Source organism: Perissodus microlepis, chromosome 3 (genome assembly GCF_051167445.1).
Source record: "Perissodus microlepis isolate ML-2025 ecotype Zambia chromosome 3, ASM5116744v1, whole genome shotgun sequence".
NCBI lineage: Eukaryota > Metazoa > Chordata > Actinopteri > Cichliformes > Cichlidae > Perissodus > Perissodus microlepis.
In genome coordinates, this window is record NC_140463.1 from 40544356 (window position 1) to 40557943 (window position 13588).

At 41.8% G+C, this 13588-nt stretch overlaps 1 protein-coding gene across 1 annotated transcript in view; it reads right to left on the reverse strand.

Moving 5' to 3' along the window:
* Positions 1-5482: 5482 nt before the first annotated feature.
* The window catches only part of m1ap (meiosis 1 associated protein), a 66401-nt gene continuing 58295 nt past the window's right edge, over positions 5483-13588 (reverse strand). Inside the window, exons 8-12 of the mRNA XM_084924458.1 lie at positions 11873-11942; positions 11634-11776; positions 9497-9612; positions 9245-9299; positions 5483-7622 (exon numbers count right to left, since the gene is read on the reverse strand). Coding sequence (XP_084780584.1) covers positions 7377-7622; positions 9245-9299; positions 9497-9612; positions 11634-11776; positions 11873-11942 — 630 coding nt within the window. The 3' untranslated portion in view covers positions 5483-7376. The remainder of the gene's footprint in view (positions 7623-9244; positions 9300-9496; positions 9613-11633; positions 11777-11872; positions 11943-13588) is intronic.

Sequence of the window (13588 nt, forward strand, 5' to 3'; positions counted from 1 at the left end):
AACAGAAAAAAACCTCTGAAAATGTCAGGTACAAATGTCCAGACCTTCAGAAAGCCTGGAGAACTGTTGTTCAAGACCACTTAATTAAAAAATCTATAAGCAAAATATAAAAAATGGAGGGTTAGGGTTAGCACTGTACTTGTATATCAGCTTTCTTGCATAGATGTGTATCTTATGCATGAATGCACGATTTCATGCATATATCTCCCTTTCAAATGCTGCTACAACCGGCAGCCAGTTAACAACTTTGAGCTACCGTCACTTTTGAAGCTCACCCAGTGACGCACTTAAACGCTCAATGTGTTCAAAAAGCAGTGTGCTAAAATATCAGCTTGTGGTTTTACAGGTTTTTATGTGCTGGGCTATTAAGCCTGTTTTGGTCATGTGCATTTCCTGAAGTGTGAAGCAGTTGCAGAGCAGCCTCGCAATGAACTCCACGACAGGCTGTAAAGCTAAACTGCCTCTTAACAGGTATGCAGAAGAGGGCTAGGCCATCACAACTAAATCTGCATGCATCCCGTCAACATATGCTCAACAACAACCCGATGGATTTATCCGTTATCACCAGCTAAGATTCAGATCTTATTTTGACGTTACAGAAAGCACCCCGCTCTTTCTGTCACCTCCTCTTCATTTTTGTTCTTCACACTTTGCTCTTCATCTGTTTGACCTTTCACACATCTGCAACGGGCAAGGTGCACGAACACGTATGAACAACTCGATACTGATGTGTATCAGGGTGTTATTTGCATCTGCATGGATTCCACCATTTGTCCCTTGTTGTGTACATTGTTGTCTTGTATGTGTGTGTGTGGTAGCCTCATACTGAAAGGCTTTATCAGACTTCACTTCACAGTTTCAGATCAACTTCTGTGAGTTTTCTCATCGAAAAATGACAAGTTCAACAGTGAGCACTCTGCTGCAGGTTATGTGACACCAAAAGCATCGAAGTTAAGATGCTGTGAATGATCAACAGACAGCAGAAACATATAGAGGCTTTACTCTACCAGACATGACACCAGTTGTATGTGTGTGGGTGTGTTTGCACCATTTCTAGACACACGAGTCTATCTCTGGCCAGACAGTTTTATCTGCAGGTTTGAGGTCTATGTGTTACTTACTGCATGTCTACACAAACACACACACTCACACATACTATATTAACTATTATCATGTCAGTCACAGCCTTCCTGTTCTTTTCACTGTCTATTCTCAACACTGCGTGACTGTCTTCTTCCCACCAAGGTCTCCTGCTCGTCCTCTTTAGTCAAAGGTCACATCAGAGTTTAGTTTCGGAAAGAGAAAAGGACCAGCCCAACAACAAGAGGCACTGAAACTTGTTTTTTTCACAAACACGTGCTTCTGTGGAAAGAGAGAAGGAAAACAAAACTCCTTTCCAGAAGGCTTCATATTGAAGGGCAGTAGGTGCTTGGCCAACAGGGCAGTGCCCTATGATACGCAAATGTGCAACCAAATGAATCCTAAAAATATGTAATAGATAATATATATACATAGCTCACTGTAATGGTTTTTCTCTGTCCCTGTACGACAGAACACAAAACAGCAAAAAGAAATGAAACTGCTGCACTCACATTATCCTAGCTTTCCAAAGATGAGAGGAAAACTATGAGCAGAGGAAAACATCTGTCCCTGATGTCTGAGAAACAAAACAGAAATCCATCCATCCATAGTTTAGCTAGTTAGCTAGCGCACAGCTAGCATGTTTGCAGTTAGGACACAACAAAGTCAGGATACTTTTCGGTATAGGAACCTCAAATTGACGTAGCCCCTGGGTTCTGTGCCTAATTTAGAATTGTGTATTCTTATTTAATGGGTGGATGGGTTTTATTTCTAGTTATGTCTTGTTAATTTTTTTAGATTTCAAACTATGATATAAAGTCTTTCCTACCCTACACACCAGTTAGTTCTTGTTTTCATTCCCCTTCCACTTGTCATCTATTCTCAAAGGCCCAGGAGCTGCTGAACAAGGCCTTCCAGACTGAAGCTGCTAGCCTAGCTCATTGCTTCTGAAATATCTGTCCACTTCATTATTAGTCAGTTGCTTGGCTATCTGCAAATTGCATAAAACTGTGTGATTGTGGACAGTTGTGGTTACAGATTATCTCACCACCTCCATGCATTAGTACTTAAAGTTGACCTAATTTGCTAAAACGCACAAAACACAACATACAAAGGTCTACATATGGTCTCTACTCTGTGTTAGTGCTGAAGCCTGTGAACTGACTCAACTGCATCAAGTGAAGCTCTAAAAGGAAAATAATGAGCCAAAAGATTTACTGATGCATAGCTAATGACACTATTGATGGTGCAGCTTTGATGTAATCAGAGGAAACTTCATCCGAGAGATTCATCAGGTCAGGAATCCCAATAGCCTCTTAATGATGTAGTTACTCTACTGAATAAATGAATAACAACAGCATTGTCAGGCTATGGCTTCAAATGTTAAGATCTGTGCAAATGCCATTTTTTATGTCAAACATGGCTGGGTTTTTTTGGTCTTGTGAAAACTTGACACCTGTCAGCTGCACCTCTTAATATAAAAACGACCTTGAGCATCGTTTCCTCATTCTGTTTCAACTTTGCGATGCGCTGCATATGACACACTCCTGTCGTGGGCATCTGACACGAAGTTAGTGCTTTCTGACACGAGATACACATGAAACTGTCCGGTTTCCTCTCGTGTTTGACTTGGTCGACCACCAGCGCTCTATTTTTGGCTTTGCGTGGGCAAACCAATTCAGTCATGTGTGTCTGAAATAGAGGTTCATTCACTCTCGCTCTCTTTCAGTGCTACCTAAAGGAAACGTCAGTTTCTCATTCATGCTGCTTCATTTGCAAAACCTCAATGATTATCTGCACAAAGGTTATGTGTGGTGAAGAAGTGATTTTTCTCAGCGAGCTTCAGTGGACCACACTTCAGGTTCAGGTTCTCTAGTTTCTGTGCTTTCCATGATGATAATCACTGGGGCGCACGCTCTTCAGAGATTTGTTATCCTGACTTTATGTCACACATGTGCACATGTGCATGCATTTCAGACATGTAGGAGTAGAGACCTTTCAAGATTTCTCTTACAGGTTTCCAATTCAGGTTCTGTAACCTTCTGACTTCACCTCCTCACTTCCTCCTCACAGAGATGAACTTCCTCTTTCAATTCTCGCTCAGCGTTGCTGGTAAGACAGATAATTATTCTCTGCCTGTGTATGAACTGTGACTCCTGTGCTTATTCTTTCATGTGTATAGTATCGGAGTCCTGTGGCAAGTCAGGACAATCGCAGGAAAGAGACAATGCGTTACAGTCTGTGGGACAGACAGAGAGTCTGATGCATGTTTTTTTTTGTGCTCTGCAGATTGCAGCAAAAAAGGAAATGGAACATTGAGCATAAAGCAGGAAGTCAAAGCACTAATATTATCCTGACTCAGATATAGATGGCACAAAAAAGAATACAACCGCATTTTTAGACAGCTGAACCACAAAAGCCTTTTTACACGGCTCAGAATTATCGAGTTTAGTTCGATGCACAGACACGTCTGCGAAAAACGTCCCCCAAAAAACCCCAAACCAAAACAAAACCCTTTTAGAAGTTATTAGAATGAATAACTTGGACATGAAGTTTTCCAATATGGTTTCTGCAAGGTGACGATGCATTGCTAATGACACTATTGATGGTGCAGCTTTGACGTGAAAACAAATAAAAGCTAACATTTTATTTTATTTTATAACTTTAACCTATACTTCTGGAGAATTTCATCTTGTCTATATTTATCTTGCTAAAAACAATGATTTAGTCTGTTCTTGAGCAATAAGCGTTACCAAAAAGGTTAAATAGACACTACTAAAAATAATAGTGGCAGAAAGTAGCTTCCTACGCTTAAAAAAAACAAATAAATACATAAAGCAAATTAAGCTTACAAAAGCAACACAGAGACTTGCACACACCATCACTTCTCAAAATATCACTTCGTGCTCGGTAACAAATAGAGAAGTTTTACTGTGAAGCACCCTTGCTGAATGTTTGTCGGTTCCTATACAATCTCTGTCTTTTCTCTTAACAGTAACAGTCTGTGAGAGATGTCAGTGTGTATGATTATTAGTCTGAAGAAAATAACAGAATGTGGGAATTAACCACCAAACCCAACAATTATTCTCTGCAGACCAAAGTTCATTCTTTGTCTGGAGCGTTAACAGCTTAGGTCTAAAGACGTTTGTGTGTGTGTTGAAATAAATATGCTAACCAGTTAACTCCAGTAACTAATCGCGTGTAATGCTAGTTTGTAGCTAAAAGTTTTTTACAAGGTGTTGAATAATTAGGCCCCATCTTATCTTAACAACCTCACAGCACCACATCACCATATAGCATATATTTAGGCCTGGATCAGGTGATACTGTATCCTCCCTTAGTTACACTGCAATAGGCCTAGGTTGCTTCCCATGACGCACTAAATATTTCTTCTTCACTCACCTGTTTTCACACTCTTTGTGTTTATACACCACTCTGCATTTAGTTTTCTCCCTTACCTCCTTACCTGAGGGGCAGTCATGGCCGCCCCTCCTTGAGCCTGGTTCTGCTGGAGGTTTCTTCCTGTTAAAAAGGAGTTTTTCCTTCCCACTATCACCACATGCTTGCTCATAAGGGGTCAGCTGATTCTTGGGGTTTTCTCTGTATTATTGTAGGGTCTTTACCTTACAATATAAAGTGCCTTGCACTGAAAATTGTTTTGATTTATGTTGAACAGTGCCCACTGTGTGCCCATGTATAGGGTGTTGGAGAAAAGGTGGTGAAAATCTCCTTTTTGAACATGAAAATTATTTGTAGTTGTGGTTGCTCGTTTTCCTTTTCTTTTGCTTTGTTTGTTGGTCTCTTTTTAATTCTGTGTTGTTGTACTTTTTCAACATGTTCAAAATAAAGATTCAAACAATCAAGCTCCTGACAACAGACCGCTTGAGAGCAGGATTTGGGCAGGATTGGTTTATTGCTTAGCACACTATTTTCAATGTCCTGTCCTCACCTACTAGTGATGTCTGGTGATGGTAGACAAAAATACCCAGCTGCTTCCTTTGTCCACATACCACAGAAATTAAAGAAATGCCCACTAGAAAACAAAAGTATCACCAGTTAGGATCCAGAGCTACACTTTTAAAAAGGTTAATTTCAATAGGTTCATGGCTTAAAACGAAAAGCGTTTTTAAGGTTTTAGTTACACACTGGATGCACTTAATTGTGCGGTGGGTTTTTTTTTAAGCGATAATGATGAAGATGACAAAGAGAATCAATCATTAAATATGCAACAGTTTCATATTTATACGCCTTTTCATTCTGCTCTCATCCTTGGGAAACTCAATAATGTTATTAATGTGCAGGGAAACCTGTGGGAGGTAAAAGGTTAAAGGCGGTTAGGTGCCCTTCTTCTACTATCAGCACCTTATGCTACAGAAATGTTACCACAATCATCCGCCCACAAACTGGTATTTTATTATTCCACAGCAGATGAACAGATCAGATACAGGTTTATACATGTGTATATATATATATACACACCTCATATATATGAAAGAAAGCTGAACAGGAGCACGACTGATTTAACACTGTGAGATGAGGAAAAAAAGAACAACAACAAATGCAAAACATTTTTCAGAGAAGACCTTTTGCTTTAGAGCGAAAAATCGAAAAAGTCACCTGACAAGCGGGACACTGTTAAACTTCCTGCAATTTCAAAAACAATTGAACTTTTGTCAGTTTCTGGTAATATCACATTTATCTGTAACAGTTGTGACATTTAATGAGGAGTGTGCCTAACAGTGTGCAGGTCACGCAGAAGAGCTCCGGCTCTAGCCTTCTGACCTCTCCGGAGACAGAGGGACTGCTGTCGTTGCATCTGAACAAATTTATGAAATTCACACCAGTTGACTCAGCTCTCCAGCGCTCGTGAGAATCAAAAAGAAAGTGAAGAGCGAGAGTGAAGAAGCGACGGGAGAGAGAGGGGGAAGTGGGGAAAATCTTAGTGGCTAGTTTTGAAGGTCCGGGTGAATTCTTTTCAGAGACAAAAGCATCGTTGTCATCGCAATTCGTGAATGCGGAAGTAGTGTGACATCACAACGTCATGAAGTCACTGGCCACTGGGATGTGCCAAATGTTATAAGGTTCAGTAAGGGGGTGGAATGGCGGGAGACTCATTAAACCTGTGTGTGACAAGGCTCATTCACGGGAAATGAATTCATAACAGTGACGACGGACAAACGTAACTAATGTGTGAATGTGAATCACTGTCGGAGTGTAAATATAAAACTGTGCACAAACCAGCAGTGATGTAATAGCTTCAAATCGCCTCACACACACACACTCGCAGACACAACGGAGTGTTTTTTTCTAATGCAAAGTTGTCATATTCACGTTTTCACAGAACACACTGGAGATTTTATCAGTTTTCTTCCATCCACCCTCCTCCCCCTCACGCTGCCTTTAAACCCTCTGAGAGAGAGCTGGCGGCGGGGGTAAAGGCGAGCAGAGAGGCCTCTCTGTCTCTGGCTTGTTGAAACAGTGAAGCTGTGTTCGAACGGGAGCTCAAGATGGAATGTGCATGTGTGCGCGCTATAAGTCTTTATACAGCACGTCTCGTTTATTATGCATCAATTGTAGTTTTGTAGCTAGTTTCCTTTTGACTTAAAGCTGTGCGTGCCAGCGTGCGTGCTCTAGCGCAGACACTGCTTTTTATACATCCATCAGCTTTTAATCTTCCTCTGATCTCCCACACACCACCCACGTTTGTTCTTTTTTTTTTTGCAACTTCTTATTACTTCCCTCCATTTTTTTTGGGTGACTGTTTAAGGCTTTCATTGTCCTGCCGCTTCCCTTCTTTTCATCTTTTATCCTGCTTTTTTCTTTTTCATTGTTTACGGTGTGTGATTTTGACGTTTTGCTAACTCAGCAATCTGCACATGGCAGCGAGCTGAAACTTTCCTTTCTCACATTCACGCTCGCACACATGCACGCACATGCTTGCAAATGCAGCGACGGAGGCTTGTTAAATTCAGATCTAACTAATATTGTTCGAGCGAGCGGTGAGAATAAATAGAGATGAAAGAAAGTGTCAGAAGAACCACCCAGAGTGCAGTGCAGAGTAAGTGTGCTCACAGCGTGTTGCACTGCCTCCTGTGTGCATTTACGTGCAAATTAGCTTGTCTCTTCCTTTCTTTAAAGCCTTTATTAGCTGCCTGATTGCTCACCAGCTTTACAGTGGAGACCAATTAGCCAAATATGTGTGTGTGTGTGTGAGGGCCTATATATTTGCAGGTGCGCTGATTCCACTGGAACCCCTTTGAAGTGTGCAACAATGGACTTTTCCTCACTTTCTGCTACTAACCCTGCAGCACTCTTACTGTATTAGCAGAGTTATCATCATCATCATCATCGTTTCCCTCTTGCTGGGTAGGGGCCCGACTGCTGCTACTGCTGCTGCTGCTGAGGAAGTTCAGAGCTGGGCGGGAGGCCTTGCTGGGAGGAGGTCCCAGCGAGGAGGAAGAGGAGGCGGCGGAGGAGGAGGGTAGCGGAGCAACGGTGGCCCTGACCTTGTTCATTCCCAGTTGGCGACTGTAGTTTTGTAGCTGAATGGAGGCGACACACACACACACACACACACACACATTCTGAATTTCAAACTCAAGATCACTTTCTTGTAGAAAACGGGAGATGAAAGAGTGGAAGAGGAGGATGTGAAGGAGTTGGGAGGAAGGACATGTGAACGCAGCAAAAAGGAACATTATGTTTGGACTTTAAGTCTGAGGTCAGCTGGAGCGAGAGCTCGCCACAGAACAGAGCGAATAAACACTTTCCCTGCGTTTTCCCACTGAAGTGAACTATTTGCATGTGAGCAGCCTTATCAGCCCCGATGAGTCACCCTGCCAACAGCTATACACCCTCAGGACACAGCAGGCCTCAGCTGATGGGAATACATAAAAAAAAATTAGGGTGAAAGTTCACGAGCGATACACTGCCTGTGAAATCCACATGAAATACTACACTCTACTAGAAAATACTCGGAATATACTCCGAAGCACTGAATATTGGTCTGGAATTACAGTAAAAAAACCCAATAGGATGCCACCAGACAAACCACGAGCCGAATGATCTTCTGGAAAGTCTGAACCTTTTAGAAGAATCCCTTGTGATATAAAACCACACTCAAAAGTGCTATCTTTGACAACATTGTAGAGTATCAGAAAGCACCACAGCACAGACTGTGTGCTCGTTTAATCAGAGTTTATGACTCACTTTGAAAACTCTAAAATAAAACTGAAGAATGCTTCACTGCACTATCGTTGTTTCACATCAGAAACGCAGTAATCCTCAGACTCAATGAGGTAACTTAACCACTTCCTGAAATAAAATTTTACTTTTAGGTTTTAACTAAACTTCTGACTTCATCTGCATCCAAAATTATTCTTGTGAAACTTTAGGCACTGAAGTTGCTTAAATGGGTATTTCGCAAACTTTTATCTGGCACTTTTAGTTTCTAGTTTCTTTCCAGGACATGATAAGATTATAAAACACAAAGCACCATTAAAGATTAACCACAAGTTCACTTTGTGGCCTCCTTTAAAAACCTGTGATTGTTTTTATTTGTCACTTAGTATTCTCACATTATCTGACAGCTTTCATGCATCTCTCAGATGCTCCCATTCAAACAAAACTGCTGACATCACACAACAGTTTACAAAAACAATGCCCTCAGAGTGTTTGAGACTGGCTGACCTCTAGTTTACGACTACCTGGCTACGAACTAAGCAGTTAAAACTAGTTCCAGCTCAACCGAGTGCACCAATAATGCCCGATTATCTAAACTGCCTCCGGAGGGCACGCTCACACAACACCTTTATCTGTTTGCTTTAACTCGGACATCTGCTCGTCCTCAACCGCTGCCTCCAAACAACAATGTGGTTGTTTTATTGGATTGTGTTGCTTTACTTCACATTTTTCATTCTCATGTTTATTTTCATGTTTTTGTCCAAAAGGCTTGTTTGTGTCTGACTGCAGCGAGTGCTGCCATCTAGTGATCAAATGAGGACATGAGGCTGAAGGGCATTACTAAAGCACACGCTCCATAGAAAGATGTTTAATGTGGTTAATCAGAATGCGGTCAAATGGTTCTTGAACCATAAACTTCCCCCATGTTATATATAAGCATCGCAGAGTGACCTTCAGACTGTCATAAAGCTGCTGTGTTTACCTGCCGTGGCTGTCTGCTGCCTGTGCTTTTAGGGCCCTCCTGTGGTGGCTGAATCCTGGGAACACAAACAGCTTAGCTCCTCAATATTATCTCCTTAACATATATCTGTAACCTGAACAGAATCTTCTTAATAAGCTTCTTTATCATTGGCAACAGCTTGTGGTTACGATCACCTTCACTTAGCTACATATTCACTAACGGCACTGATCACGTCATTCTTTAAATTAGAGCTTGACGTGCCGTGTTGCTGACCTGTATGGGTATCGTGGCTGGGAGAGCAGGCCTCGGCTCCTGAGGTGCTGGTAGAGGTTACTGCTCAGGGTGAGAGGGTTTAAAACAAACTCCTCATCCAGCTGAGTGAGACAGCTCTGACAGAGACAGAAGGCACACGAGTATCATTTGAATATTTCAACTGCGACCTGTTTCGACCTTTAGCGAGTACTCAGAATAAAAAAAGTGAGTCGGAGTAAATGACGAGGCACTGTGTTCCAAAACAGAATCGTAGTAATGTCCTGTCGAAAATACACATGACGTCTAATACTGTCATCATCACATTCACAGAAGCTTCATCCTGAGACGTCATCGAAACTTTGCGTGCCTCTCCTTCGCGATGATGAGTGTGCAGTTTAAGTAAAGGTCATAATATCAGGGCGGGAGTGATAATGTGAGGAAAGTGTTCGAAGGAACAGGGAGATGAAGAAAGTAGACAGGAATAGTGGGAGTATACGGCAAAGAGAAAGGTGGCAAAGGAAAAGGAAAATGCTTACAGTGAGTTGTTTGTGAGACTAGATGCTAAAAGAAGGAAAAAAGAGGGACTTTTGTCAGTTGGTTATAGAGAGACCGAAGTGGAATAAAGATAAAGATGGAAACGTGCTAATGAGTGAAGAGAGTGTGTTGACAAGATGGAAGAAGTAATTTTGAGGAACTGATGGGTGTAGGAAATGTAAGAGAGAGGAAGACAGATGGAAGCAAGTTGGTCATAAAGTGCAGATTAGAAAGGAGGAAGTGAGGGCAGCTATGAAGAGAATGAAGAGTGGAAAGGTGGTTGGTCCAGAAGACCTACCTGTCAAGGTGGAGATGTCTATGAAAGAGAGCAGGGCACTTTTTAACTAGATTGTTTAACGTGATTTTTAGGGTACAAAATTTTCAGAATTTTGGAGAGAAGGAAGTAAGGAATGGCAATGGTGAGGGTGGTGTACGGCATGAGGACAGTGAGACAGTGCTGATGTGGATGGAGCTGCCCGGCAGGAGGAAATGAGGAAACCCTCAGAGAAGATTCATGGATGTGGTGAAGGAGGACATGAAGAAGGTTGGAGTGACACAAGAGGATGCAAGAGAAAGTGATTGATGGGTATGTGATCCAACAGGGGAAAGAAGAAGAAGAAGACATATAAACAAATGGTGTGGTCCTTAGTTCCAGGTATATACAATTAGAATTGTATGATGATTTCAGGCAGCACGGTGGCACGGTTGTTAGCACCGTTGCCGCACAGCAAGAAGGTCCTGAGTTCAATTCCAACATCAGGCTGGGGTCTTTCTGTGTGGAGTTTGCATGTTCTCCCCGTGTTTGCGTGGGTTCCCTCCGGGTACTCCGGCTTCCTCCCACTGTCCAAAGACATGCAGCTTGTAATCCAAATTGTCACTAGGTGTGAATGAATGTGAGTGCGAATGGTTGTCTGTCCCTATGTGTTGGCCCTGTGACAGACTGGCGACCTGTCCAGGGTGTACCCTGCCTCTCGCCCTATGACAGCTGGGATAGGCTCCAGCGCCCCCCGCGATAAGCGGAAGCGAATGGATGATGATTTCATGGTTCAGTCTTTAAAAGGTTAACTGGTCATTCAGGTGAGTGTTAACACGATGCCGAAATCCTCCATTGAGGGGACGTTGCAGCAAATCCACCTGAAGAAGATGTAACTCTTAGAGCTACATCAGAATCTATGGGCCTGAGTTAGCATGATAGTAAAATTAGAAAAGACTGAACAAGTGCGGCTTATTTGTAAAGGCTGTCATATTTTCTCCCTAAAAAGAACAGCACAGCTTTGGACAGGTGAGAACCAAGTGGAGATGTTTGGCCACAATGCACAGTGTCCCCCTCATATCAGCTTTCACCATGGAGATGGAGGGGTGATGATTTAGGCTCACTTTGCAGGCACAAGACCCGGGCAACTTGCAATCACAGAGTTGACCATGAACACCTCTGTATGCCAAAATATTGTAGATTCAGATGTGAGGATATCTGTCTAACTTGGCTGACAGCTTGCCTTGTATTAATGTAAAGGTAACCAGTGCTGATAGATTACTGAAGTTGAATCATCAACTTCTGCTTTGAGGTTCTCAGTGTCTCTATTTACTTCTCTAAATCGTTTAGAGCAACTGGAGGTCATCTAACCTGTATAGTCTGCATGGCGTGATGTGCAGGGTCCTGAGCCGAGACCAGCTGTGAGCACGGCAGCAGCAACTCTCTGGAGACCACAGGCTTCAGCAGCAGGGACAGAGATGGAGATGGCTGGAGGATGTAGTGGGAATACACACCTGTGTTGGACACATACACGGGGCCTATGATTGCTCACGAATGAACTTGATAAACAGTCAGCTCTCTCACACATAAACATAAACACAAATACACACATGGACCTGAGGCTCCAGCTGCAGACTTCTGAGCCGGCTCCACCTGCAGCAGCAGGAACAGGTCACGACTCTGAAAGAGAGAAATCAAAAACTTTTTGAACCACGGAGGGATATGCAGAATCTTGCAAGGCTGACAAGCTAAAATGAAAAGACGATCAAATGGTCCAAACAATTTTATGCTACGTTATTAGTGCAGAAACATTGGCATGCTGTGTAAAATGTAAACATATCTTAAACACATCAAATGTTCAAACTGGAACATTTGACTATTTCATGAAAAAAACAACAGAGAACATTTGAATTTAATGGCAGCAACACATCTCAAAAATGGGGCAACAAAAAGACCGGAAAAGTGTTACTGAAAAACAGCTGGAGGAACATTTTGGAACTATTTATATTAACTGGAAACAGAGAAAGAGCACGTCAGAGAGCCCGAGTTTCTTAGATGTAAAGATAGGCAAATGTTCACCTTTCTGCAAAAAAACTGCATCTACAAAGCAGGGATTGCTTTCAGAATAACATGCTTCAGCATTAAAATTGGGAAGTCTTTGAACATCTCATCAATAATATACAGTACATTATATCATCAAATGATTCGGAGAATCTGGAGAAATCTCTGTGTGCAAGTGACAAGGCTGAAAATCCACATTGTATGCCTGTGATCTTTGAGCTCTCGGGCAGCACTGTGTTAAAAACAGAAGCAGAAGCAGATAAATTAACTTCAGTAGTGTATTAGCACCAGTTACATTAATATAGGGAACCAAAGAAGTATTAAAGTTGAGGGATATAAGCCATTATATCTGAGGTAAAGTTGGAATCCAAATACAGAAAAAGGCTCAATGTGGCTCTTATTTACAGATACTCAGAATCATGTAAATATAAAGTACACAGTTTCGTTTCTGAGCTTTTATGCATTGGGACGTACCAGCTCTTTATGATTCTGTTTGACTACATGGGCTTAGGGACACTTCCAGAAAGTTCACTGAGTCGTCCACAAATTCCCTTCCTGTCTCTATCATGCAGAGAAGAAGTTGTGCAGTATGTGAACATGATCCAGAAACCTCTTCTCTGGGTTAAAGCTAAAATGGACAACTGTTGTGTGGTCAGATGAATTTATTGTGAAATTCCTTGGGGAAAAAAAGCTACATCCTCCAGACTAAAGAGCAGAGACCTGACAGCTTGTTATCATCATTATCATTTAAAAAAGTCTTGCATATTTCAGTCATATTTTCAGCCAATGTTAAATCACATGCTGCAGCTAATCCAACAGCATGGCTTCGCAGCAGAAGAGTCTGGGTGCTGAACTGCCTTGCCATCAGTCCAGACCTTTCACCAGTTGAAAACATGAAACGAAAATACAACAAGAAGACGTGGGACTGCTGAGAAGCTAGAATCCTTTATCAGACAAGAACGGGACAACATTCCTCTCTCGAATGTAGTGGTGCAACGGATCAAAAATCTCACGGTTCGGATCGGATCACGGTTTTTAGTCACGGATCGGATCAATTTTCGGATCAGCAAAAAAGAAAAAAGACAAAAATTGAACATTTAATTATTTACTTATTGAAGTATTCCACGCAATTATTTAAAAAAAAAATTATGGTACAATATAGGGCAGTACAGTCTTTGTATCTACCACTCAATTCAATTCAATTTTATTTATAAAGCGCCAAATCACAACAACAGTCGCCTCAAGGTGCTTTATATTGTAAGGTA